The following is a 22,291-nucleotide window of genomic DNA, read 5'->3' on the forward strand; positions in this document are numbered from 1 at the left end:
AAATATTATGCAGAATCCCATGCCGACTTGAGTGGATGAATTTATTACTGATAATTATAATTTCATTTTGATTGATGAAGTATTACATTCTCTATAGCACTATAGTGGATGTGGATGCAGACCCAAACTGTCTCCTCTTTAGACGCCAGCAAATTGGGCCCACATTGGTCTAAGACAGTCATGTGGGAGTAAGGCCACATAAACTGCATCATGGAACAGTATTACTTCAAGGCCATCATCCAATGTGGAATCTCCTCCTGCCATCTCCTACAGCAGTGTTAATCCTGATTCACCAGGGATTTACATTCAAACACTAAAGATGAATGATACTGATGATGGCATGTCCTGTCTGTCTGTCATGGAAACTTTTCGGTAACCATGACATATTTTTTTAACCATGACCTTTTTCATTCACGCCACAAACTAACACTTTTATTCCCTCGAAGACGCTCTGTGCCTTAAGTAACTTTCATGACACTCATAGATGTCTTATGTAACACTATAACATCTGCCAAATAGTAAACCCTTCAATAGTAGGATGGAAGATGGAGGTCACACTACCAACTGATGCCAAGCCAAGCAAATTCTCCACTTTGTGGGTCAGGACTATACGTCACTCAGTCTACCTATGGAGTGATGAGAAGCCTTTGCCTCTATCATTTTCAAAGGTTAGAGGTTAAGTATTTGTCAAACCGAGAATGAGAAAAGATTGACAAAAATTCAGGCGCATAAGAAACTCGCATGTGTGACTTTTTGATAACAATAAATGTTTGTCTTTCATTAATCAAAATTATTTTAAAGAAAGTTTGAAGTATTACTTCCGTATCCTGAAGTATCCAGGATCTTAAGAGTGCATGGTGTAAGGCAAATTTGCTGAGTGGAAACTGGAACTAATGTAATGCAATTAGTATGAAATAATTTTGCATTTCAAGAATCACACTCACTGAAATTGCTGTCTTAATGATGTATGAAGGTAGAGCTGAGGCTGCAGAATGTGAGATAACAAGACTAGGTCAAAATCTAGTATGTGGCTGGACCGCCCTTTATCTTTTTGCTTCTCTCCTACTGTCTGTGCTCACATATACACTAATTTAATACAGCCGGATTTCCAATAAAGCTGTTCTCATTTACATGCTTTTCTGTTTCTGTTCAGACAACGGAACAAGTATGAAATAGTAACTGAAACACGGCCCATTAAGACGACATTTTAACCAGCAGTCACTTTCAAGCCATTTCCAAGCTGCTGCTCTGCTCTCCCAAAATCCTGATTTTATAACCACAATGTCGTCTGACAAAATCACTATACACATAAGTTAAAGACAATGGATGTGTGGTGTTTTTGGCTATATGTACTTGTAAAGTGATCACTCAGAGAGAAAGTTAGAAACTTATTCACATCTGTGTCAGCTGCTGTGTGGTCAATTGAGACGCATAGAGAGGCGTGTCTGCAGAGGGAAAGCCTGACCTTGCGCTTGTGGGGCAATACTGGCGACTCTCTTCTAAGGAAAGTAGCGAAGGGTTGTCCAAAAAGTTGGTAGATTTATTGCTAAGTGCTTTTTTGAAAAAACGTTGCTAAAGGTGTCTGAGAAGTCAGTAAATCTAGGGACGAAGGTGCAAGGTTGGCAACACTGCCTGTAAACGCCCCTCGATGACGCAGTAGAAACTGTTTGCGCCTATTAATTTGAAAGAGCAATGACCAAAGGAGATACTCCAACACTTAGTCACATGGCATTCGGCTGACCAATTGTATAACTTCTATCACTCAGTCAGTCAGTAACAGACATTCGCATTGCGGTCCAGCCAAAACAATTCTGATAATCTTACATTTAACTGGTTATTTTTCTAACCAGTCACAGTCACATTGGGAATAAAACTTTCAGTTTTCCTAGAAATGCTACACTTAATTCTGTTACTTCAAACCATGGGACACTGCAATCTACAGTTATTTCTCCAATAACCAAAATTAATATAAAGGCCTTGAAATGAGAAATTATCAGCAACATCAAATGCTGCTCTATGTACTTTACAATTTCTTATCTCTGAATAATTTATGCATAGACAACACATTCAGAACAATCTTCTTGTACTGATCACTTCACAGATACTGTCATTAATAATGTTGCATCTTAAAAAGATAATATATAATCTCACTACAAATATAATAAAGAGAAAATAAAAAACAGCAGACAGAAATTTTAAAGTTCTATTTGGGCGGTCTGTTTTGTCACAGGAACATTTAAATGGCCTCACCTTGTTCTGTGTAATGCAGTGGACAGCTCGGCTGTGGGCATCAAGCAGCTCAGAGGCAACTGTACTTTTGTTCATGTCAAATACTTGAATGGATCGATCTGAACCACAGAGCAGGACAATGTCTGAGACAGCTGTTAAGAGAAGTTATGAAAGCTATTATTAAGAAACTATAGGGCGTTGTTTAAAATTACTCTTCTAGGAAATTTATCTCTGGGTGCACAATTACAAAGTAAGATAAAATACAGTCTATTTGATATATAACTTGTATAAAGAATATCAGCTTTCCCTCATTCTTCATGGGCCAGTATTAGGAGCTAGTGCTGAGCTAAGTAGATGGCTAAATACATTATTTTGGTTTTATTTTGTCATAAGACAACCCACACATAACATAGTTTGCTTTCTTACCGACAACTTCTATCATTCCATGCTGTGATACAAGAGTACATACTGTGGCTTTTAAATGTCAATAATTGTAAGCAAGTTTGCAAACTGTTGTATATAGCATTCTACATATTCCTACATATTAATTCTACGCTCATGTTTTTTAAATCTAACCCTACACTAAGAAAAGATATTCTGAGTGAAATAAAAATCAAATATTATATATTAATATAATACAAATATCAGAAATGATTTTCATAATGTAATTTCTATTTATTTCAGTTTATTCATTTAATGTCATGTTACATGCATGTGGATTTTAGTATATTTCTACGAGTGAGAGTCTCTTTTTGCATGGTGTCCATTTACACGTTCAGTTGTCTAAGAAAGTTGTCACTGGGATTTCTAATGACATGCAAGTTAATCCTTGATTTACATAGAAAATCCAGACAATAAATATCTTTTTTTAATGTAATCACTGTGCACAGAGGTTCAAAATTATTCCTGACAGGATCTCACTCATCCAAACAGCTCTGTTCAGTGGATTTATTGGAAAGTAAATACATTGTAAACCCTAACAAGGGGTTGGAATGCAGACATTCCTGAAAAATTAAAGGCACCTAAATGATTTACAGGTCAAATCAGCAGTGGAAGCCCTTAGGCAGACTGATTGCTGTGGTTGACATGGAAGTGGTCCAGCCACTTTGCCCTCCAAAGCAACAATGCAGTCTAGACTGTAACACTTCCTCTAGCATGAACAATAACGAGCAAAAAGGATACAAGAGAAGAAATCATTGACTGCAGACAAGGCAGTGATGTCTGTTGTTGATGTCGTTGTAAAGCTTCTCGCCAATTTGACAACACTCCGTTGCCGATATCTAAAAAGAAAAAGAAGTTGCATTATTTTCTTAACCAATGAAGGTAACTACATGTTAAATATTTTTAACATAATCGCTCTGCACACCAATCATTCTTGCTCTCTGTTTGAGCTATATGGCTGAAGGACAGAATTCAGTAAGAGGCACTACCCTTTACAATGGATTTATGATTTTGTTTTTACTGACTGGTAACAGTTTAAGCGTTTCCAATTCATAAGGAGCATCACACAAATTAGTACTTGAAGAAGAAAAAGATGAATGAGCAACGTGCACAGCTAAAAGAGGGTATGGAGGCCCATCATTGTCATTTCCCTGGCTGCCAGAATAAACCCACACAGCTTAAAGTACACATTCAAGCAGCTTGGGTGGTAATGAGTGTCAGGAATGACTGTGGTAGTAGCTAAATAAAGCCAGGCGCCCATCAAATCACCAATAAAAGCCAGCTTCCTAAATAGATTACATAAGTCTTAAAACAGACTAATCCTTTGATCTATATTCCCCTTTTTTTTACCTGCATTGCACTGTTATTGCATTATATATATTTGCATGGCTAGTCATTATTACAATAGATGGGTGACTGGAGGTGAAAAGTGGCAGATGACTAGTTTGAGTCTCTGGAAAAGGCCCTCTCTACTCTGTACCTAAAGCCCAATGTGTCAGTGGTCCTGTTTAGAGGCCAACAAGACTGTGGTCCTACTGTGCAGGTTTGAGGTTGGACCGTATACCAACACTGTGATTGTGTAACACAATCTGAAATTTTTACATTATGCTTTATCTCTGACAAAAACAGCCCAACTGTAGAAACTGCCGTTCATCTTCTTTCAGCTGTATTCTACAGGTGACTTCCAGGAAAGAAAAGTTAAAATATACTAGAATACAAGAAGCACAAGTGGTAAATACAATATATTCATATAGAAACTGATATTACAATGGTATCCCTTATTTCTTGTGTAAAATGTTTGTACAGCCCTAGAGTACTTTTTGAGATTATATTGTACAATGGGACTACTAATATGTTAATACCATAGGTTAACGTATGATTTGACGCCTTGCTGGTTTTTATTTATTCCCCACTGCTAGACTGTCATGCATTTCTGCTATTAATTGTACTAGCTTAATTTGATTACCCAGGTGTTCAATTGTGTGAAAAACTGAGACTCAGTTTGACACCAAAAAAGAAAGAGAAAGTTTTAGCCAAACTCTAGTGATCTACATGTTTTCTTTGCATGGCATAATGTAACGAACTACATTTACATTTTACATTTATATTTACTAATTTGGCGGACACTTTTATCCAAAGCAGCTTACAAATGAGGCAACTTAGGGTTCAGGTTCTTTCCCAAGGACACTTTGGCACATGGACAAGAGGAGTCGGAAATCGAACCTCTAACCCTGCCATCAGTTACGATAGCCGAATGGTTTCTATTATATCGAAATAATAATATAAGTGCATCCGTAAAATCAATTCCCAACCAATCACTAGCCTACGCATCATCATCATTGACCTTATACACTAAACTGTACTGCATATACAGTAATCACTTACCTCTTGATCTCATCGCGTGTGATGTCCAAATTATATAGGTACAAGTACAGAGAGGGTCCAGATGCAAAAAGCAGAAATTTGTCAAGGTAGTAAAACTGAGCACCTCGTATGGGTTTGGAGAACAAACTGTCGCTCTACAAGAGAAAAGAAGATGGACAATAATCAATTAAAAAATAAATATATAAGCTAATTTAATTTAATAAGAGGGATAACTAATAAGATTACATTTTGTCAATGTTTCTCTCCTCTAATTTTCTTTTTTAATTACTGGGAACATAATTGATGCTAACACAGACAAAAACTTTAAAAAAGTATGATCCTTAATAGTTTTGGCTGATGCACTCCATATTGCTTGGAGATGTTGTAGAGTAATGTCACCGCTGAATTCTGAAAGCAATAAAAAAACTGTAAAAGTAGAGAACTGTACACCTCTATAGTTTTTAATTGCTGATGATACATGCAACACCCTCAAATGTAGTGATAATCTGCATACACTACATTGTCTGTGTTGTCCCATCAAACCCAGAGCAATAAATATGTAAGCATTAATGGTAGACAATTTAATCTTGAATGTTTGCTCAATTCAGATATCCCTGACACTATTTTACAACCAACAACTCTTCATCTGTGTCTCTTCACAGTTCATAGAGAAGTTTTTCATATCATGTGGAAAAATGAAGGAGTTAACTCAGGAAGATGCATCCTCATAAGAAACACTGTATACAGTGGTTCTCCTTAGGCCCCAAAGGACATAGTTAGAGTCTGTCAAGGTAAAATAGGCAGTTATTATACTTTGTCCAGGTTTAGAGTTGTATTACTCTACCAACTACCTGACATCTAAAGACTTCCACTGACAAAAAATCATAAGAAATACATGTGGTTAAGTTATTTCTTTCTGGAGTTTTCAAGTATACAGAAACTGTGCAAAGCTATTTGTAATTCTGGCTCACCCCGACAGAGCTCTTGTCCCTGAAAAGACTTCCACTTGTTGCCAGGATGTTTCACAAGAACACCCAGCAGTCAAAGGCTGCAGACCCAGCCAAGCTCAAAACAATCTCATTGAGTGGAGCAAAGCTAGGGTGGTTAGCATCAGCAATGGGGACACCCCAGATTTTGTGGACAGACATCTTTTTTTTTTTTTTTACTTGGCATGAAAAAGTAGACACACTTCTGACTGTCCTATTAAAGTGATACCCAATGAAGTAAGGAGGGCCTGCATATGATCAGAGTTTTGGATGCTCTTAGTCCACCATATGCTTTGAATGACAAAGTCACTATCTTTGACAAAAGAAACACACATTTTATCCTCTCAATTAATTTGGCTTTCTCGTTTTTTATTCCATGACGCTAATCTATTAGAAAATGCACAAGTGAATTAAGCAAGCTTTATATCAAAATGTCAAAGATACAATTCTAAACATTACACAGAAATTCCACTACAAAAGTTCAATTATAAAGGTGTGCCGTGGACTGAGTTTCTATACTAATTCTCAACATCTCTTGTATGCATTACACCACTATATGTAACGATATAGTGCACCCTTTCCATCACCCGTAATACAATACACATCTCTGTGTAGAATGCAACTTTATCACATAATGCAAACCTGAGACATTATAATTTCGAAAGCATCTTACTGAGAACAAGAAATGAGAGAATTAAGCAAAACATTGCGGAAACAGTAGCAACCAGTGTTTTACTTTCATTGGTGTCATGGTATCATGGCCTCATTTACAAGACTGCAATTACGTACAAAATCCTTCCAGCAAGCACGGCCATCTCTGAAGACAGGAGTGAAGGTGAAAATGTTTACGGCATGTGGCTGTAGTTATTTTGTTTTACTTCTGAACCAATTTGAGTTTTTAGACCTTCACAGGGAGGACATTTTTGCAATATGAGGTCACACTGACTGGTCCTCATTTCACAGTTTTTTTATGGTTAGGACCTGGAGTTAGAGCAATGAGTGAATGAAGGTTTGATTAAGCCTTAAGGAAGGGCATGTAGCAGTGATGGTTAAGATTAAGGTGATAGAGACTGAATTTAATCCTTTAAAAAAAAGAAAAAAAATTACAAAAGCACAAATGTGTGTTAGTGAATTCACAGGACATTTACCATGATAATGGCAGGCTCTGTGCTGCCATGGGCCCAGATTCGTAGTGACTGGTCTTCTGACGCACTCATCCACCACTGTCTGTCGAGGCTCCAGCTAACACTGCTCACTGGCTTGTCATGTCCTGCATGCAGAGACAAAGGTTTGAAATTAACCTGGAGCTACAGCGTTAACGGCAACATTTACTTCTATGGTACTGTTCAGAGAGTGGGGCAGAGTGAAAACAAAAGGCTCACAGTGACCCACTGGTCACCTCAACGCCTGTCCTCTTATCTTTGCTGCCCCCTTGTGGAGACTGTGCTTCCGCTGCACTTGATCAATCAAGTGTCAAACAGATGCTTGACATGCATGGGTATCAGTGTTTAATGTCTAGAATACCTGGGGTTGGGGTGAGGAGGGATTCAACAGTGTTTAGAATTTTGAGAAATTCTATTAGTTCAATCCTAGTTGGTCTCAAAACGCAATGTGGTCTTTTCATCTTTCTTTTTCTGCCATCACCTAAGTTTTACTGTCTGTCAAAAACAGACAGCATGTACTAAATTCCAGCTTTGGAATATAACCAAACCACACTTTTCTGGTAAAAGAGAACTCTTTATCTACAGCTTTGATAGTTAGATAGCTGAGTGAGTGAATATTTGGATTTTCCTGGAGTCTTTCAGCAGAAGCCGTTGATCCATTTCAAAGTGTTTTAACCAGAATAACCCAAATAAGGTAGGCCTGTATCCAAGCTGAGGATGAACTTTTCAGTATTAAGTCCTCTTTGTCTCTTAAAAACAGCAGGGGAAAGGTCTTAACCTTGAAAAGCTCTAAAATGTGAGCAAAATTTGTGGGAAGTCAATTAAAAAATCCCTATGGTATAAGATATAATGAATATATCATAAAATCAATTACTGTTTTTGTTAAAGAAACACCATACAAATGCACTGCTGACAAAAAACACTGAGGAGACTGAGGGCACATAATGTATAACCCAGAGGTTTTTAAGACATGGACACTCATGTCCGCTTCACACACCTGTGTAGACATCTGGATTGCCAGTAAGGGAGGATTTGTACGATAACACCGAGCTGTCGCCAAGACCACACAGGACTTGTTTTCCATCACCTGGGAGAGACACGGAAACAGAAATATTTTATTAGGACATTTCGGTCAACAGCTGATTTATTGTTACCAAAAAGCGTTTTGTTTTTTTTTGTTTTTTTTTTTTTAAACACAGCAGGGAAGTGAAGTGTTTTGTATGAAAAAGGAACATTTATTCTAAAATATAATATGATTCTGTAACAAGGGAACTGTTCTTAATTTATTGCCAATCAATCATCATAAATTACTGTTCTTTAATTCACCCTTCTAGTACAAAATGGACAAAACTGGATGCAGTATATAACTCTTTTCTGTTTTTTAATGCTTTAAACTCTGTTAGTGCTGATAAAATATTATGGATTTAGGCTCCAAATGGTCTCCACGATTCAAATAAATGGAAAATGCCTTCATGATGTAGTGTCATGGAAGATTATCCTATGCTCTACTATCAAATGAGGGCTCACATATATTTCAAGTAGCTCAGACTTTACACAGACCTAATAGGATCTACCCAGTTTTAGTGATAGACAGAAAATTTTGGTACCTCAATAGTGCAGTTGCAATGACATTTACTCTAAATCCAGTCAAAGTGTCCATCATGCCAGCTCTATTAATTTTGAAGAATGTACAATCTCCATTTCTCGCTGTAAAACCTCAGATCCTCAAACTCTTGTCCCTGTCTACTCACACTTCTTTTTATTATCAGCAATAAGATTGTCTTACCTGAATACTGAAGGCAGTAGACTGGTTTGTTAGAAACGCTGAGATAAATGTGTGGAATAGTAGGTGCTGCACTGTCCGCTGGATAATCTCTGAGGAATAAACCTCTAAATGACAAAAATTAGTTTAGTTTTTATAGCAAAAATAACATTTTAAAACTATCTCAACATTGTATTTTAAATGATGGGAGAGCTTACGCATTTTTGTTGGCCTTTTTAGAGGAAGGATTCTTCTGAATGTTTGTTTTAGGTGAAAACATAATCCTTCTGAAGAGAAAAAAACAAAACAAAAAACAAGAATCTTCCTGTGACCAGTTGATTTGATCCATCAAGCCTCATTTGATACTGTATTGTTTGGATTCTTGCATTGAGAAAAAAGCCAAGCTGCTAACTGGTCAGTCTCTGGTGATGAGTCGAATGTCAGACAAGCCTGGAAGGTTGGCTGGGAATGCCTAATGGGGAACTCTGACTGCAAAGATTGTGTCCCGTGGGGAAGGTTAAATAGACCCTGTTCAGAAACTATGTTGCTGAAATAGCTGTAAAGGGATGAAGGGTAAAAGTAGTTAAGTAGTTGGTGTTTATCATGTTGAAAACCTGAGAATCTACCACTGAAAACTTTCAACGTAGGAGATTACTTTGTGACAACCAGTCAGATCCAGGAGGATGCCAGAGCCTCATTACTGCTAGTTGACACTGATGAGGTAATTTCAGGCACCAGTTGCCTTTCTGAAGTCTAAATCTAAGTTCTAAGTCTTGGACTGCCTGAAAATCCCCAAAAGGACCTTAGCAAAGTTTCTAGGGAAAGAAAAACCTGCTCTGCTTGCCCCTCTGTCCCACCGGACCCGAACTGGATGAGTGTAAAATGCCCTAAAAAGTCAAGTCTTATGATGAAGATCACTTTGTAGGTACGTTGTAACTGAAGTGTTTTACAGTAACACTAAAGTGTGATACCTTACAATACGGGGAGTCCTTTGAGACAGTGAAAATGTAACATTAGCACAATTCTCTGCCTATTCAAGTACCCCCTTTTAAGAAAATAAAGAAATACAAGAAAAAGGAAAAATAAAGTTCCATTCCTCCTCTCAATTGAATGTACGTTGTAGTTGCTCTTTACCCTCATCCAATTTTGGACAATGCAAACTGTAATATGATTGTCTATGAGGCAGAGTTACTCTATTAACCTACCGTGGGACACTGGTGTATCCAGATGACTTCACTTTTGAGTGGAAAACCAGAGGCTGCTCCTTTGTTCCTCCTTGGTGAAAATGACAAGGTGGTCAATAAGACACAGGCAGACTACCACAAGTTTCATGAGTATAAATGATGTGTATGCCCAAAACAAAGATAAAATATACTAAAAAGAAAGAGTAACATTTACAGATCAACAGATGTCATGATTAAGTAGTTATACAATGAGTCAAATTTTCTAAAGGAAAAAAAAAAAGACTCCTGTGCATTATTTTCCATAATTAGGATAGAAGTACTCATTATACTGCAGTGGGTTTTCATGAATTATACTAGGAAAGGAAGATACAATATTATTGGGTGACCACTCTGCGCTGTGAGGATTAAGTGCATCAGCCACAAACTGTGGGATGGTTCTTTCTGCTCCCTGTTTGCTGTCAGTGCCTTTACTATATTACAATGAGCTCACTTTTTCCATAGTCATTAAAATGTGTGAGGCTTTCCAAAAACTGTTCTCCTGTGAAATACAGGCCAAGTAAGAAAATGTCACATAATCTCTGAGCGGTAATTTAGGATTTAAATTGCATCAGAAATAATAAACTGATTTGGTTTACAGCCTTGACTCTAAGTCAACACTAGTTTTTCACCTAAACAGAGACTAACTTGTAAAAATGTAATTAATCTATTACATTTATTTGTGAATGAATTTAGTAGACTACAAAACTACAAACTACAAGTAAACCTGGACAAGTTAACCGTGTGACTGTCAAAATGACATGTGGCATTTGAACTATTGATCAAAGATTTTTTGAAAAGGAAACCTGATAACAGAATCCCTGTTAACAGTCAGCAACTGCAAGCAAACCTATGGTTAATAACTTTCTATCAACAAAAAAACAGCAATATCTTACGGTAAAGTCAGGAACAGTCATACCACTTGTCAGTAGTTTTAATTTTCTAAAATATCATTAAACTTACAAAATCGTAAAAGCTAAATAGGCTCACATGACCGTGAATCATTTACCCAGTGTTTGAGTGGTAATACGATCAGTTCTCCTTCTTAGGATCTCATACAACTCAGTGTAGGAATGGTCCCAACACAATTATAATAACATTTAATGCAAGTGAAACCAACCAGTGAAAATCAGAAAGAAACACATCTGGATCTCTTTTCCATCCACTCTTATCTGGGAGTGCTTTTCATCTTTGATAAGCAGTGCCAATGTTCCCTCTGGTTTTGGCTTGAATGGTATTTTCCTGTAAAATACACTTCACATCCTCTGAACAATTACTCTTTCCATAAAGAAGCCTTCATTGTATCAGGTGTTTACAAAGCAAATTTAAAATGTTGATATTAGTACTGTATGGTAATAATCATTAGAGACAGGATAAAAAAGTACATAACAAATGTGCCATTGCTTTTTTAACTTGAGATCAAAAGGTCTTGTGCAACTGGTCGCTCACATGCAGCACCTCCCTCCATTCCTCCATTGTTTTGTGGGTGCGTTGGGGTACTGGAAGTAGCTTTTGATCCAGAACAGATTATATGCAAAAAGCATTTTAGCCCAGAAATCTAATTACCTGGCAATGCAATCATTTGGCATTGTTCAACAGCCCTACTGATCCCCTGCTGATATATAATGGTCATTTAGTTTTATGGGCCAGTAAAAAGCTCCTAATTTATGATGACTTTACACTAGACACTATTTGAAGCAAAGGGTGAGTTTCAGAAAAATTTCTAAGTCGAGTCGTATCTGCGTAAAATCAGAGTAGTTTGCTGAGTGCTCCTTTTACAGCTCTCGGTACGTAGACTTAGCCAAAGCTGTCTTAACTATTATGGCAAATAAAGTTTCATGACATTGAAATTCTTCAATCTAGCTCGACACCTTAGGATGTTTAGCTTCTGATGCAACAATGGTTATGGTGACAATAAGGTTTTGCCTGAAGTCACAGTTGCAGTGCAGCACCATCAGGTAGCCTTCCTACTTTGTTTAGGCCAGCACCTGTAGGACTGAAAACCATGAGTGGTTATTCGGTTGTTTGGTTTGACAAAACTTAATATATCTATCACGATTTTAGATTATGTGTTTTTAAGAACTGACAATGATTAGTTTTACAGTTTGGATTGCCTGAATTAGAAGGGACAGAGGTTAGGAGTTTATGCTACCATAAACCACTAACTCTTGTTCTCAGTCAGAGAATGGGAAATGGCAAAACTCAGACCTCCCTCTGAGTTAGCTGTTGGAATGAGGCCCAAGAAAAGATTAAATAACTCAAGCTTCTAAAAATGTATAAACTATAGCAGGTTATTAAGGTAATATAAGTATTGGTATATACAGTAAGTAATACTATATAAGTAGTATAAGAAAGCTAAGATGTTATTTTGACTGTATGAGTTATTGCCTTACTGATCTGTGAAAAGTGGAGCACAAAGTAGGAGACAGGAATAAAAGTAAAAGTAAAAAGGTATTAGAGACACGGTAACTGACGATCGATAGCAATTACAAATATGGAACCAAAGTAAGGGTTTGACAGCAACAGAAATCATGTAGCACCTGAAGAATATGCTGGCAGAGATCTAGATGTAAACTACATGCATTAAACAATAAGGTACTCTTCACTGTAGTTTCTGTAAAGCAGTGGAATAACAATTAAACGCATGAAACACTTTCCATTTTCATTCAAACTGGACTAGTCAAAACGTCACACTTCCCTTTTTCTCACAGATTGTTTTTCCCATCTCACTCTACCCAAAACTAGCACAGGAGCTCTAAAAAAATAAGACTGAATTTATACTTAATGCTCTATGTCATGTCAAAGAACGCTGATGTCTTACAGCCCTCATTCTGTCGATGAGCAGCCAGTATTTTTTACATAAATCTATGCCTGTTGTCTCCTTTTGAAATTGTTTAACTTTTTTTAAGACATTGCTGACATTTAAGGACAAGTTAAGGCAGCCCTTTTCTATAAAGTTACTTATTCCTGACAAAGAAACAATCATTGAAATGTTAAGGTATCAGTTTCATCTGTATTATTATGTTTACTGTTACTGATTTGATCACCATCAATGGAAAAAAAAGAAAGGATAAATTCAAAGGAAATTCTGAACATGCAATCAAGGCCATTCAACACTAATTGCTGTTTTAGTAGTCCCCTGATATCTCAACTATAGAACAACTTCAGTCAACAAGACTCAGGCATGACACTTCAGACAGGTGACGTCATGCAAACAGTAATAGCACCTGATTATCTTCTTGCCAGTTCTGGTTCACATCATGATTATGTTACACAGCAGTGTGACATGACAACAGATATCTAATCTGCGCTCAAAATTCTTTTCAAAAAAAGCTCTTTCAGACTTGTGCCAGAGTTACAATGGAAGAAAATTTTCCTTTCCAGGAATCTCAGAGGTTAATGGTGTAATTTGTATACAGTTCTGCAGATATCCTTAAGAATACAGAGATGTATGAGAGCAGTGTGGTGGGTTGCACTAGTCTGTAAATGTCTGTGGTTTCTGGTCTGACATTGCAGACACGCAGCACTTCTAGACTCCTGTGAAGATCTCCTACATAGTGAACCACTGGCAGCTCCCTACACTCCAGCTGTGGGGAGTCTGGTTAATACTGGCTTTCTCAGCAATAACTCTCTGTAAGAGCAACATGTCAACCTCAGTAGGTCATATAGGTCTCCAGCAGAACAATTTCAAGCTGCCAGATTCTAACAATACACTAAAGAACCACAAATAAGCTCACTTTACTTATGAATCCCCTGCTGCAAGAAGCAACTGTGCAACAAACTGGGCTAATTAGTAAGAATGTAACAGTCTAAACGTGTTGTGTTCTTACTTTTGCATAATTTAAAGTACCTGCCTATGTGGCAAATGAAAACGGAAGGGAATCGAATTATGAATGCCACATCAACACCTTTCACGATGCAAAGGATGGAATCTTTTCCATCCTCTATATTTACAGATAATGAGGAGGTTCTCAGTAGCTCTTGTAATAGCCAGAGACTTTCTATAAACCTATGATAAGTACAGTTTAAAAGAATGGTCTGTGGCCAAGCAAAACAGACAATGAGCCAGTCATGAAGTAAACTATAAAATGGGTCATACTTTTAAAACCCAGTGTCATCAAACAGCAGTAGCTCCCTTTTTATTTTATGTTTATGAGCATAAGGGAGAGTGGAATATGTGCTGAAACGATGACAGGGATGCTGACCTTTCTTTTTAGGATGACTGGGTTCCTTCTTCTTTAAGTCTGCATTCAGAGGAGATTCAAGCAGTGGAGGAGAACTGGAAACAATGGAGGGGTGAAATGGGGGGAAAGAATAACTGGAAATGAAGGAGCACAGCATTTTCCACCATTATGGATTATTTGTCCATCTAATTCTTAGTACAATGATATTGTTGACTCATGAAAAACGAGATGGCAAGAATGGCTATAATAGGCCAAGTTAATATGGAAACGTGAGAGTCAGAAGGACTCAAAGGCAGGAGGCCAACTGAAAAAGACATTCATATGTCTTATTGCTGCTGAGATCAATTGACCAGCTAAGATGACTTCTAAGAGAAGGTAACAAAAGTGCAAATTTTAACAAACTGACACGATTATGCTTTGGCTCATGAATTACACATTTGTTTAAGTAGAAACGCACATAATTTTGATGAAATTATCACTATTTATTGGTCCTGCTGGATTTTTGCTAAATAATCCTTTATGGAGGTACAGGTAATACCTGAATGAATTTCATTTCTTCCCCGGAGGACAATTTTAATTTTCTGGCATCTATACAGCATTGTTATTGTGAGAGTAATAAGTATGATTTTCTGGATTAGGGAGTACATCCAGTACAGACAGCTGCATTAAAAGTCATGTGGATTTAAAAGCCTAGACATATAAAAAATGTTCACAGAGTTAAGTAATTCACTGAGCAGAGCAGTTCCAGGCTGGAAACAAATGATTACGTGAGCTACAGAAAGGCAGTTGTTTTCTCTTATTTGTGTCTTCTGTTGACAGTTTTATGATGTGGGCTGTACTACTGCCACTGAATAAGCAATTGACAATAACAGAAAAAAATTTACAATACAAGCATCTGAGATACATACTACTGTATTTAGTATGTAGTCCTTAAACAAGAAAACCTGGTTTACTGCCCCTTTGTATAGATGGCTAGGCCAAAGGATTCTTGAGCAAGATACAGACTTTCATTAATGGAGCTGATTTGTTATGCAAGCAAAGATTTTCCTACAGGGTCACCATAATATTTGCCTTTAACTCCAGGTTTACCTTGGGAACACTGAAAAGCCTTCATCACAAGCCCGGATCATCCCTAGGTCACAAAGATGCAACTCCAACAGCACCACGCACGGAGTAAACAAAGAGCTCACTAAAAACACCATCTGTGTGATAAAGAATTCAAGAATGAATCAATATTAAAAAACTGTCAAAACATTAGTATTAGTCCATGATTGTTTTAAAAAAGAAGTGAAAAATTGATGTTTTTGAATAATGTTCAGGAAAATAGAGACAACGGTAAGTCAGGGTGTTATGCTTTTACAATGCACTATAACACATTTCCTTCAGGAAGCAAATCAGTCAAATCTTGTAAAAATGTCATTATGTGGGTTGCGAAAATATAAAAAGCTAACTGCAGTGATATAAAAATACCAAGGTTTAAGCACAACAGCACCTTAAGACAGTCAAAATTTATATAAGAAATAAAATGAAAAATCCCACATAGATCCAGTTACTTAATAGGGATAGATTTCAGTGGTTCATTCTGTAAGGTAAAGGAAATCGCTATAAGTTCGGTAGTTAAACTTGTTATTTTTATGTGACTTTTATCATCATAAACTGACAAGTTTCACTATGAATGACAAAAGAATACAAGCATCCACGATCTTCAGAAAGTGTCAAAGGATTCCTTACAGCAAAAGAAACAGGATAATTGAACGACAGAGGTCAGTGCAGTGTCTTGTTGTGGTTAATCAAGATATTATTGGAATTACTCACAGAGTTATCCTGTCCTGGAGAGATTGACCATGACCCAGCCATTGTGATGCTAAGGTTTGGGTAATCTAGAAGAATAAACATCACCTGTCATGTGTTTTAACCTCATTCAATTTCCAGTTCATATGTATGAGGTGCTGTACATTATGCAAAAAAAAAAAACAAAAAAAAAAAACGACATTGAAAATCATTTGGAGCAACATATACTGTCAATATATATAAATATATAAATTCTATCTTTGTAAAGTTTACAGTTTTGAGTTTTGTTGACATTGTGACATCTGATAAGTCTTCTCAGCTAGTAATTTTATGGTTATTATCTTGCAAGCCAACCGAAATGTTTTTTTTCGATGTCTCAACATGATTGGAATAGCTCAAGAGGAATCCTGTGTTTTACAGGAGGAAAATAATTGCCTTGTTGACCTAAAAGACCATAAGAATAGTGCTACATGAAGGTAGCCTAGACTGGGACCAAAATGGGAAAGCAGGATTTGTGGGTCCTTAAGAAGTATCTAAGAAAGGTTTTTCTTGTGACATGACGAGATGATTTCTGCTAAAAGTAGTGGTGGTTCACTAGATGTGCAAAAATGCTTAAACATATTGCAGCAGTACAGCAGCAGCCTACCTGTGAAATATAGTGCTGTGAGGAGTTCTGAGGTTGCCAGATCCACCACATACAGGCCATCAGAGCTTCCAATACATAACCAGCTCTTGTCCCTGCAGGGGTCCACACAGAGATGAAGGGAAAAAACAGTGTTACAGGATTTCCCCAAGAAGAATTTTTTCAGATGATTTGGGAAAAGCCAACGTAACCACATACTAAAGAAAAACATACTGCTGTGACGGATAAGCAAGAGATGCACACCATAGGACTATAGGTTTGTATTTAAGTTTCTTTTGACTTCACGTAGTCTAAACTCTGCACAGGCATCCAGATGGAAACTGCTGCTACACAGATTAGAAATGAAAGGAAGTTGAGTCTGACAGATTGTTTTTTATCCCCTTCCTGCACTGAGCTACATGCTGAGGTTATGATGTTGTGGACAATGTACACTGATCACATTAAAACCAGTTACTGGTTTTAATGATCAGTTTATATGTTAGACAAGTTTACATTTTAGTGCACCATTATTTTCATGCTGAGCACGTGGTTCTGTACAGGATGGAGACAATTAAAGCCATTATGTGTGGAATTTCATGTGATGAGTGAATTGTTCAAATTTGTTCTTGCTGTTTGTTGAAAAATTAGCACTGTTCATTTCTTATGCCAAGGTATCTTTTTAGATTCTCTCACTGGGGGCCACACAAAAATAGATGTCAAATGTTCAGGTGAAAGTGTCATGTTGTTTTATGGTGAGGTGTACCTTTATTCAAAAAAGAAATCCTTGTTTTATAATCATTTTTTGGTCCTTGGGTGTACCTTAACTTTCATGCAGTGATACACACTAAAAACAGGCAGTCTCTGTGAAGTGTGAAGCCAGTAACTCTTATGGCGGCATGTTTTTCCCATAATGCACCTGAACTAAGTAGTTTTATTTGTTGAAGCCCATCAAATGGAAGCCAGTTAAACTGTAGTTGCAGCCAGACATCATGCAGTTGATGAACTAGATTTTGTGCTCAAGCTTCTGCTTCGGTCAAGAGTAAAGATAATTTAGATACTGCTCTGAGGTCATATGCTTTGCTTAGTCCATGGATTCAAGTGGTCTGCAAAATGCACACAGACTGATGGCTGTGCTTTTTAAGTGCCTGCTTCCTATCATGACATCAAATGTTTAAACAGTCTGAAAATTTATGCTACGAGACTGCAAATTTTATATGATGTGTTCTCTGACGTTGTGGGCACGTGCAGCAATTAGCCCATAAAGATGTGGCATTTTGTTTAAGAATTTTCCATGCTTTTGTGACAGTATGCAATCTCTATAGCATTAATTGGCAGGAATGTGAAGCTATTCATTGTTTTTTCTTGACAAATGTGTTTGATTTGCTGTAATATTTTCCTGAATCACATACAGTTTTTGCCTTGTGGAAATTAAATTAAATTGAGCCTGTGAGAACGGTCACAGTACTGACAGTATCAAGTCTTGCTTAAACATTAAGATTCCTTGGCACAAATTATGTAAAACAGTTCTTCCTCATGGTTAAGTTAAACATTATGGTCCATTAATCCGTTTCGTGCACTTGAGAGTGAGACTGGTCACTATGCTGACATAATGAAATCCACCTTGGACCTTGTGATTTTCTGTGATTAATGAAAGAAGTAAACAGTTCTTAACCAGAATAATAATATGGCCTATCTGGTATGTCATTAGCCAAACGCTGGGTCAGGAGTCTCTCTCTTTCATAAGAAAATCAAGAACCCACAACAAGCAAGTTCTTGGGTTGAGCAAATGTTTAAAATTACATATCTAAATTACATTTCTAACTGTTTATGAATGCTACAAATATACATACAGTGTTTACTCACTTTTTCTGCTCATTGTTGGTGTCAGTAAATGAGCTACATAAAGCCATTTTGAGGACAGGTTTTGCCATCTCCACTTTATCTACAGTTGATTTTTCTGCCCCCCCTGGAAGAAATATCCAAAATGTAGTGTCAAAATAACTCAGTAAACTTGTCACAGTAACTGAAAAGAGGTATATGAGTTATGAATAGCCTACACTACACTCTCTGTCATTGTTAGTTTGTAACATCACCTGCTTGATGGTTCACAGTCTCTTGGTGCATTTGATGTCTTTTTTCCATCTTCTGAAGGTCCATTTTAGTCCCCAGGTGACACTTTTGGTCATCATGGAGAGAAAAGCACCACACCTAAGCTCAACAGATACACTTATGTTATATAGCTTGCAGTGTTTCAGTCTCTGGTAGTGATTTTGAGCTGTTAAGGGGTGTGTGTCTTAGTCACAAACCTGTCCATCAGTTGAGCCGGTGATAAGGTGCCTGGTCTCCTCAACGAAGAATGCACTGAGCAGTGGCGAGGCTAAAGAATCGAAAAATTTGTTTTAGGTTAATGGGCAGACAATATGAGAAATGAGAAAGCATTTTGCAAGGCTCTAACTCCTCTACAGCAGTCACTATAAAAAAACATGCCCTTAAAAATTTTACTTTCTTACCCATAACATTTGAAGTGCTTAATTAATACCAGTGCTTTAAGATAAGCCTTGACACCTCTATTTGGATACTCATAGCTAATTTATTCTGTATAATAACAGGTCCTAATAACAAACTGATCCAACTAATACTACTACTAATGTAAATTTAAGGAGAGGATTCAGGCCTTTATGTACAATTCTAAAATGAATAGTAAATAAATAAACAGTAATATCACACCTGAAAGCACAAAAGACTGGTAGCAAACAGCTCCAGTTTTTAAATCCCACACCTGTAAAGAGAGGCAGTACTTAAAAAGTGATTAAAACTTAATTACAGAGCGTGTAATATTTGGTATTTGTCGTGTATACAAATATACATCATCGTCACTAAATCAAAAGTGTGATAATTCTTTACTATCATTTGTGACTCTTAAGTGAGTACCTTAAAAGTGCGGTCCTCTGATGTGGTGATGAGAATGTGTTTATTCCAGGGACAAAACTCTGCTGATGTTGAAGGTCCCAGGTGGCCGGTCAAGGTAGAAATAACTTCCTTTCTCTGATGTGGAAAACAACAATGAAACTTGGTTAAGATGACCTTTGATGACTACTAATCCATCAAAAAGAAACAATATTACACATCTTTCAATAGAGACGTGTTGTGACGCACATCTAAGAAATCGTAGTGAAGTACAAAAAAAGCACAGTATTTAAGTACAGTATTTGCTGTGAATGAGCAATAGAAATAACATACAGTACTGAGCTAACCCATGAGCTCAAATGTTTTCGGTAAGTGTATGAGTTCACTTAGGGAAACTGTGAAAATGTCCATCGTCTTGTACCTTTGCGCTGAGAATATACACAGTAGCTCCAGAGCATGCGGCCACTCGTTCATCAGAGAAACAGAATGAAAGATGAACAACTTCACCCAGTAAAGTCCCAATAACTATTCCAGTTGCAACTTTACCTGCAAACAAATCAATTTTAATCAGTGTTTACATTCAAAGCAAAAGACGTTCATGAAAATAGTTGACACGAGTGACCTATCTGTTAGGATTTCACTAGATGGCAGGCTTGTTAAGCTTTTCACTCAGGAAAATGATCATACTCACAGCTCTATAACTAAAAAGGGAATTCAACTAGTGGAAATTATAATGAGAATAATGAGAAAATGTTGAATAAACAACTCTGAATTAAAATAATTTTAAAGACAACAGACCAAACTGACCCAGGGAGCAACATTTTACTGCACACACCAACTGTTTCCTTACCCTCCTTCGCTCTCTTCTGGCACAGTTCAATATCCCAAACAATGATATAATCAGCAGAGGCAGAGCAGAGGAGAACAGGTCTGCTTCCTTTTCCAAAAGTCATGGCGCTGATCTCACCATGGTGGCCAGTCAGCAGCAGGGGCTGTGGACAAACATTTAGACTCCACTAAAATACGAAATATATTATAACAAATTCATGGTGTCTGTGACTCCTAGTCTCAACAGTTATTAACAAACAAAGCTCGAGGCCATACAGGATTCTGATTACAATTGAATACAACACTGTAACTGACAGATCAATCTTTTCTTTCCCCACCTTTAAAAATGAATATAAAATATATTACTACATTAGACGATGTGTTACAAGAGTGTGGCCAATTTGTGCAAATATTTAAAGTGTTTTATTAACCTACTTAGTATTTTAAATGAATATCTAACCTATATGTTTTGTATACAGAATTATGAGCCTTTATAAAACATATAGTTGGCTTTATGTTAAAGCGGCAATAATGTAAATAAAGACCTGTTCAGACACAAAATAAACTAAGACTAATTCTTACATTACAAGCACAATTGAAACAATTATGGGTCACTGTGGCTTGCATCTTGCTAAACTTGCAGACTTGGTGTCACTTGCTAATTAATGGCATTCTTAACTAAGACGACGGTTTTTTTTCCGCACACCGTTAGCTAAACTGTGTTGACAAACCTTCTGCTCGATGTCGACATCACTGTAAATCAACATTTCCTTGCCATGCAGTGGTATGCCACAATGAGACTGACAACATGCGAGCTGCCTGTGTGACAGGAGTCTATCACAGGTCAAAGTGAGCTTCTCAATCATCATCTTACGTCCTCTACAAACCACGACACGACCACTTGTGTTGTGTGCTGCCGCCGGCAAATAAAACGCCAATTACTACCCGTTAAATGAGGCGGAGGAGTCAACTTTAAGTTGTACATCAGTTACTTTTGTTACAAAAATAGTTAAAGTTGCATTATGTGGGGCTAGCTAACGCTAGCAGAGGGAGTTTCTTCGACGCCGCAGCTTCAGGTGGACAAATGCTACAGGTTGCTAGGATACCATATCAATTTCCGTTAGATTTGATTGTCTATTACAGAGAAACGTTCCACACACAAGCCAAAAAAAACCAAAAACTAACCATTGTCAGGTAAATATGTGTTGCCTCTCAAAGTATTTCTTTCATACGCTAGGCATCATGCACGTCTCTGCTCTTTTTAAAATCTCCAAACACTAGGATTTTCCGGTGCCAGCGGTACATTTAGGCGTTTTTGGGAGACTAGGGTGGATTTGACCGCAGTGGTACTTGGAATTGCGGTCAGAGTGGGACTTCTTCCCTATTACATCCATCAGTTCGTTCTTGTACCTGCGCACTTAGCCACAAGATGGCGGTCACCGTTCACTAGTATCATGCCTAGTACTGATCTTTGACATGTTACCAGCCATTATTACCATAAATGACCAGCCAACAGTAATGACAAATAAAAATCAAAATTCACAAGTAAATATATATATATGGATTAATGGATCAAAATCCCGCTCCAAAATGAATGATTGAATGAATTAATAAATAATGCTATTATGGGCTGAGACTCCTATAAATGCATGAATTATTATTACCAATTATCAATATTAAGTTGAATAACTTTTAACAATTATTTACATTTACAGCAATGTATTGGTCTTTTTGCCTCCTCTTTGTTTGCGTGCATGTACAGCCTCTGCATGTGTTTTGTTTTTAATTCTACAA

At 37.2% G+C, this 22,291-nt stretch overlaps 1 protein-coding gene across 2 annotated transcripts in view; it reads right to left on the bottom strand.

Annotated features, from left to right (window-relative positions):
* Positions 1-21,769, bottom strand: part of wdr27 (WD repeat domain 27) — a 44,577-nt gene extending 22,808 nt beyond the window's left edge. The window contains exons 1-20 of one of the 2 annotated variants that reach the window (XM_040140195.1): positions 21,683-21,769; positions 20,520-20,661; positions 20,091-20,215; positions 19,694-19,807; positions 19,490-19,541; positions 19,069-19,139; positions 18,856-18,970; positions 18,626-18,728; positions 16,787-16,878; positions 16,165-16,229; positions 15,439-15,551; positions 14,371-14,444; positions 10,151-10,220; positions 9,164-9,232; positions 8,970-9,073; positions 8,181-8,270; positions 7,169-7,290; positions 5,056-5,189; positions 3,412-3,509; positions 2,251-2,372 (exon numbers count right to left, since the gene is read on the bottom strand). In XM_040140195.1, coding sequence (XP_039996129.1) covers positions 2,251-2,372; positions 3,412-3,509; positions 5,056-5,189; positions 7,169-7,290; positions 8,181-8,270; positions 8,970-9,073; positions 9,164-9,232; positions 10,151-10,220; positions 14,371-14,444; positions 15,439-15,551; positions 16,165-16,229; positions 16,787-16,878; positions 18,626-18,728; positions 18,856-18,970; positions 19,069-19,139; positions 19,490-19,541; positions 19,694-19,807; positions 20,091-20,215; positions 20,520-20,661; positions 21,683-21,685 — 1,878 coding nt within the window. In that variant the 5' untranslated portion in view covers positions 21,686-21,769. Of the gene's footprint in view, positions 1-2,250; positions 2,373-3,411; positions 3,510-5,055; positions 5,190-7,168; positions 7,291-8,180; positions 8,271-8,969; positions 9,074-9,163; positions 9,233-10,150; positions 10,221-14,370; positions 14,445-15,438; positions 15,552-16,164; positions 16,230-16,786; positions 16,879-18,625; positions 18,729-18,855; positions 18,971-19,068; positions 19,140-19,489; positions 19,542-19,693; positions 19,808-20,090; positions 20,216-20,519; positions 20,662-21,228; positions 21,577-21,682 lie in introns of those variants that run through there. The other variant, XM_040140194.1, reaches the window with a different exon arrangement.
* Positions 21,770-22,291: the final 522 nt, after the last annotated feature.

The sequence above is a fragment of the Xiphias gladius genome, chromosome 11, assembly GCF_016859285.1.
Source record: "Xiphias gladius isolate SHS-SW01 ecotype Sanya breed wild chromosome 11, ASM1685928v1, whole genome shotgun sequence".
NCBI lineage: Eukaryota > Metazoa > Chordata > Actinopteri > Istiophoriformes > Xiphiidae > Xiphias > Xiphias gladius.